The sequence below is a fragment of the Perna viridis genome, chromosome 13, assembly GCF_037379345.1.
Source record: "Perna viridis isolate PV_CMFRI_1.1 ecotype Kerala chromosome 13, ASM3737934v1, whole genome shotgun sequence".
NCBI lineage: Eukaryota > Metazoa > Mollusca > Bivalvia > Mytilida > Mytilidae > Perna > Perna viridis.
The window spans coordinates 20,780,521-20,787,502 of NC_142457.1; the positions used below are offsets into that span (position 1 = coordinate 20,780,521).

General features: G+C 33.2%; 1 protein-coding gene across 1 annotated transcript; it reads right to left on the bottom strand.

Moving 5' to 3' along the window:
* Window positions 1-433: 433 nt before the first annotated feature.
* Window positions 434-6,751, bottom strand: LOC148599899 (annetocin receptor-like). Its single transcript, XM_088558429.1, has 2 exons — window positions 5,657-6,751; window positions 434-1,066 (listed from the first exon to the last, which is right to left on the bottom strand). Exons 1-2 carry the CDS (start codon window positions 6,669-6,671, stop codon window positions 810-812), a joined length of 1,272 nt encoding a protein of 423 aa, XP_088414555.1. The 5' UTR covers window positions 6,672-6,751; the 3' UTR covers window positions 434-809.
* Window positions 6,752-6,982: the final 231 nt, after the last annotated feature.

The following is a 6,982-nucleotide window of genomic DNA, read 5'->3' on the forward strand; positions in this document are numbered from 1 at the left end:
GCTAGGTTCACCTGATAAATCCTGAGCATACTCAGCAAATCTTAAAACACACACACAGCGAGAGAGAGAGAGAGAATAATCATCTAATAAAATATATTGAAAAAAGTAAGTAAATAAAGACATATCCAAGAAAAAAAGAAGTAATTAGATGCATATAATTTCTACCCTTCTCCAAAATCCACCGATTTTTTTTTATCTTGTCTTATAAAAGAAAACATATGATATGTCCTCACGTTGAGTTGGGCACCAACAAAAAAGATACTTCAAAAATCAGTAGAGAAATTGATCAGATTGTGGATATTTAACAAAAACAAAAACAAAAGAAACAACAACAAACATTGTTGACATTTACGTGTTTCCTGTTGATTATTTCTTAGGATAATTGTCTTTACATTTATCACTTGCAAATGTTATTTTAAAAAAATCAGTCAGTTTCAAATAAAGTTGAATAATACAATTATCAAACTGAATGGGCAATAGTTAAATGGAATAGTCAAAAGAAAGCATAGTCCATATAAACAATGGCGAAATCAAGACAGGAAAGTTTGAATCAAATGCTTCAGCTACCACGATCATTAGGCTGTCTTGAATGTGCAGGATTGAAGAAATATATCGCACACGTATCCATATCACAGTAAGCAGACGTAACACTCATTAAGGAGATATTAAAAAATTACAGTAAATTAACAGATTAAGAGGAGCACAAAATCATCACTAATCATAATGATGTAAACGATAAGAAAGTACACAATATTTAATGGATCGTTTGGTTGGCTTTATTGACCAATAAAACTTCTAATTTCCCTTCTTTAAAATCGTGAGTTCCGCACCAAATGAACACTTCCGTTTCTTGTGGTGCTTAGCTTCACGATGGCTGAGTTTGAATCATAAATCGACGAATTGCGATGGCGACCGTCTGACTCTGTTCCAGTAGTAAAAGTGTACGCAGATGGCCGTGATGATAGTTTTGTTTTCGTACACATGCGTCCACTAAAAGCTAAAAATAGCCAAGGGTTGACACAACTGTTCAATCCTGACAGGAGCAAAATCACTACCATTGCTGAATCTGAAAAAAAAGAATTAGCACATTTTCATAATGAATATCAATTGAACCCATTGTTTAATTGAAGAAACAGAATGCTTAATTAGCATGTTGTCATAATAAATATAAAAAAGGAAAATATGAAATTGATTGACTGATTATAGATAAACGTCTTGTGAAAGATATCTCAAGTATTTTGGAGAAGAATGTATGACCAATTGAAGAGACTCTACATTGCTCAATTCCGACATACTGAGCCGAATCTAGCACACAGAAGCACCAAACACATGTAGGCACGCTACCAGTCTCAACTCTAATTGCTAAGTGTTAGTATTGAGTTACAATGCCCTTGAAAAGCATTTTAAATGAAGAAGACTCAAGGGCATATAGCTCCATACAAATCTTTTATTACTCATATCCTATTAAAACATTTCAGAACTTTGCCAGTAGTGCAGGGATAGTGGTTGTTTTGCTACAAAATTGAAGTCATCACTACAGAAGTTTTATGGTCATCAGCATGAACTCGTGGATCGTTTTGGTGTATCCATCTGCACCATGAACACTGATTTATTCAACGGGTCATAGTTTTCCTTTCCTCGTTTGTCTACCCCGGACATGACTTTTTATGAGCAACTCAACTGGAGTTTCTAGAAAAGTAGAGGACGCTTACCATACCGGTGCACCTAGTCCATGCTCCCAGTTTTGAGTGGAGTCCGAGTTGCTCATTTGCTTTTGTTACTTTGTATGTATGATTTTAGTTACTTTATGTTCTTTGTTGTTGTGTATGTCTGTTTTCTATGTCTGGTCTTTGTCACTGGATTACATTCTTTTGATTACCGCTATAATTTAGTAGAAGATTTCCATTGATGTGTTTAGTGAAAACTTCAAAACGACGAAATTTCATAATATGAAACATGTATGCCGCATCATAAGGATGAATTATAACAAAACATTTTTTCGGTTGATCTATGAATCATGCAGATTATAGTGTTTACTACTATATATTTGACAACTTTATAAAAAGCTTGTTTGTGCATCCATTCAGTCAAAATGGGAAAAATCAGTAAAATGCATGTCTAAAACTAACCGATGTGACAATAAAATTTCCCTGAGGCATGTTTCCTTATTCAAAAAGTCCATATTTGTTCTCTGCATTTCTTGATATTTTGACAGAGTTATTTTCCTTTTTTCATTTTCAGTGCATTTCAATCAATTTGTAACTCAAATTACCAAATGATATGGAAAGTTCTGTCTATTTTTCTCGGTACTGATGGGGCAAATAGTCTAATTTCGCTTTCAAAATAATGGATTTTGTTTTACAATATTTCATCCACAGCCTGATTCTTACGGATACTTAAAAGAACGTGTATATGAACGTATTTATTTTGCGGTGCACATGTTTTTGCTATTTTACCAATTTCTGTCGATCTATAACGCAAACAGTATAACGCAAACAGTATCTATGGAAATTTTTCATCTTACCAAGTTCCCTTTTTACTCATGGTTTGCATAATTTTGAATTCGTATCGTATGTAGATTTAAAAGTCCAGCGGTAATGATGTACGGTATACTTGTTAATTTGTAAATGAAGTTTATTTTAATGGCAGTGACTGACTTTGTTAAAACATTGATGTCGAAGACATTATTAAAAGAGGAACATATGCTGGCCCAGATGATTATTTAGGGACGACGGAACTTGATGCCAGTGATTGTATGAGCAAATCGGCGGGTGTTTCTTGAAAAATAGAAGACGCACATCCTACCGGTGCACCTGGTCCATTCTCCCATTATTTTGTTATTTTGTATATATTAATTTGTTTATTTTGTTTATTTTGTGTGTATGTCTTCCATGCTTGGTTTTTCCCCAGATAACGTTCTTTTGTTTTCTGCTAGAATCTTGGTTCCTTTTTTTGCTCTTTCAGAAAAGGCGGTAATGAGCAGCCTAAAAATAAATAAGTTTGTAGCAGTGAAAAATTTAACATTATCAGATTTACTACTAAACAAATATTAAAATAAAGTAACCTATTTGCTCGATAAAAAATTTGTTCTTCATTTCTAAGTTATATATCGGTACGATACTTGTACATGAGCATCTGTTTGTTTTCATCACATTGTGTGAACAAAAAAAAAACGATATTTTACTTTTGCTGTTTTCGTTGCTTGAAATTGTTGTAATTGACATAAATTTTTCATTAGGCTTTTAAATTATCAACTTTATTTGATCACTTACAAAAATGTAATAGTAATATAGTAATTACATTATGAAGTGTGCTATGGAGTAGTAGTGGCAATACCGACTCTAAACCCATTTACACAACAATATTTGCGACACCAAAAAAAAGCAACGGACAGTAAGCGAATGGTTAAGCACAACCTTACATGAAAATGTTGAAAGAATAACTAATAACAAGAATTCCCTGATCAGGTTCAATGAGTTGGATAAAGGCAGTTCCTGAGATTCCTGGACGAAACCTGTTATTTTGCTTGTTGAACGTAAAGTAGCGAAAAAGAAGAAAAACGTCTATGACGAATGTTTGTACTATAAACAACTGCAGGTTATAATGATGATTATGGAAGTTTGGCTTATCAAGGGAACCAGATTCAAACTTCAATATTAAGAATCCAATCCATGTAAAATGAACAGTCAGGGAAAATAGACATATACAACATGAAATGACAAATAATATACATACAAACAAACACAAATAAATATCTGGACTTTCCTACAAACTGGGATCATGGACTAGATGCACCGCCGAGTTGCTAATATAAATGAAGATATGCAGTTCATGATGGCTATCATATCAGTTTTTGAAAAAAAATATCTGATAGCACCACTGCCTATTTTCAATAGCTTTTACGTACATGTAAAAGCTGGAAAATTAGTGTATTTTAAGTATACCTATTTTGCTTTAAAACTGTTTAAAAATCTTTTAACAAGATGTTTACAATAAAAACCTTCCAGGTTTTGTTTTACATACTAAATAGACCAGAAGGATGTCGAAATTAAAATACAATTTCTATACGCACTACATCGTAAGTTGTTGATTCATTCTAGGAGTGTCGCCTTTTTAGTGAAACAAGGAATGAAAGTAATTGAACATTTAGCGTTGCCTTTTGTCAAGTCATCTGGGTATTCAATTAGTAAATGAAATTACTACTGATGCGGAAGTAAGTGTCATTAGTCAGAAATAGTTCAGCTTTAAGCTTTATTCATTTATTAAATGTCTTGTTTGAGATCATTGTCGTCAAACTAATGGGACTTTGCCACACACGTGTATATCAAATATCTTTGATTTGTATTTTTATATCAAATAGGGCATTGCGAAAACGATATTTGACCCCTGAACAATTATTTCACGTAGGACGCACAATCTTATAATACATAACCAAAAGATTAAAAACACAACAAAATATTAAAAAAAACCAAACAAACGAGAACTACTTAATATTAAAGGCGACAGATCGAAGCACTAATGATATAAACGTCAATTCATATTTTGCAAGCTAATTGCAGGAAGAATAGGTGCCCGTTATGGTTGAAAATCTTATAAAATGAAATGGTAATAGAGGTATAAATTGGTGCATTGTATACAGTTATTTGTGTCTCACAAGAAACAGAAGCTAACGGCAAAATAAACTTATTGACTCCTCTTTCACGACGAAGCATATATATGGTATTAAAATAAGGGCTCTTTTCAGTCAATTAAGAGTATCAAGATCTATATTTCAGTACAAATGGAAAGCCTATGCTAAACTAAACTCTCATATGAAAGGAAACAATAAAAGACACCCACACATACAAACAAAAGAAAAAAAAAACAAAACAAACACACATTAAAAAAAACAACATAAAATCAAAGACAAAGAAACTAAACAACATTTACAAAAAACAACATAAACAGCCATGCTTTGATTGAGGAAATTGTTTTTGTCTGCGTATTTTTGTTTCTTTCACCATTTTAGTACAATTCAAATGTTGCATAAGCTCTTAGTGCATTATCATTTTTGACTCAACTGTCCATTAAAAGTGGCAATACATTTGAAAAGTGCTGTTTAATTTTATTGTAATGTTTACATGTATGGATTCCAGAGTTTAGAAGCTATGCTAGAAAATTGACACATTTAAATTTTATTTTGATGATCCGATAAATAATATATTTCTAATACTTGAGTTTGTACCGAGAGTACTTGTACATTTGAAACGAAGAAGTGTAGTGTATGGGTATCAATATACCTTTAAATACCCCTCTCTGTCTAAGAATCAGGTAAAATGTGCATAAGCTGTGTTAAATGGAGACTTTATTGCATTACTCGATTATTTATACCTGAACATCCGAAAATAACCATCAAAGAGTTTGTACTGTTTGCCATTTTAATATATTGATAGATTTATTAAAAAAACAGTAAGGAAAAATGGCGGAAAAACTTTTCCCGCACATTATCTTTATATAAGCACTCAAAACATCTACTCCAAAGATGCTTCATGATAAATTTAAATAGCTTATCAGTTGTATTCGAGATAAATTGAATACATTTGAGGCAAATTGAGAATTATGATGAGCGACTTATTGCCTGATTCTTACCCAGAATGGTACTTACACTGTTACTTACTGGTAAATGGAGCATGTTCATCATATGCAAGCCACATCTGTGCTACAAAAAAAGGTCCCCAGCATATCAGATAACACATCACAACTGCCAACGTTAGTTTAATTGTTTTAAGCTTAGAATTTGAAACCGACTTCCGATGAACTCTTGGATATGTTAAATTGTGGTTTATACAGGAATCTCGAATGGAATAAGACCTCGTGAATGAAATTTTCCGGGGGTACGATTCGTTTGCCGTTAATTTGGAAGTTGTTCCCATACTGATCCAAACCACATAACAAATTCTAGAATAAGTTCCAGTCAATATGCAAAACGGAATGAAATAGATAGACATGAAAATCCATGTCACATATGCCTGGAGCTGCCATTTTGGACCGGAACTAAGGTTTTCCCAGCAATCAAACACGCCACTCCCAGGTATTGTTTCCTGGTATGAAAATAAAACAAGATTCGGAATGGCGCATAAAAGGGAGAGAATCCATGCTAATGTTATCATACAATGTATTCGTTTATTTGTCCACGTTTGACTGGTTATGGGATAACAAATAGAAACGTATCTATCAATCGCTGTTGTTAAAAGTACGTACGATGAAGCATACATTGCAACTAATTGAAAATATTTCACAAACTTGCAAAGAAAATCGTTACCTCTGAAACGAAATGTAATGTCCCATGCCAATTGTGGTAAAATATTAAAAAATCCCATCGACAGATCGGCAACGCAAAGGTGAAAAATAAACCACTGCATTCTTGTCAAAGTACCACACCTGAATTTTAAAACAAGAAGAACCACAAAATTTCCAAAAAGGGAGAAATACAGAATGACGCCAAGTGTTGATATTTCTATTTTGGCAAAATGTTCGTCTCGCCCATTCTCAGTTACTGTCCCATTACATCTTCGCTCAGTTCCATTGTAAAATGAAATGTTCATATATTCAGGTGTTGACAAATTGCTTAATTCGCCATTGTACTGTAGAGAGTGAGCATTAAAACTAGGAATACCGGCGTAGATATCCATTTTGGTGCTTACTTTTTGTAAAAATAGCAATCTTTTAATCAGTACAGAAAGCAATGACCGTATCGTTCAGCGTGTGTTGTTCTTCTGAAAAAATAAAACAACGTTACTTAGTTTTATACGATGGAATACATAATCAGTAGAGAAAAGTATGTTCTTGCTAGAATTATTGGCCAACAGTTCACCAGTTTACAGTGAAACCCTAGATAAATCGAAGACTATCTAGAGACATTTTGAAGCCCTTTCATATTAGAATAATTGCTTTTGGAACCTGGGTAAACCCAAAACCTGACTTAACCGCATAACTTATACGG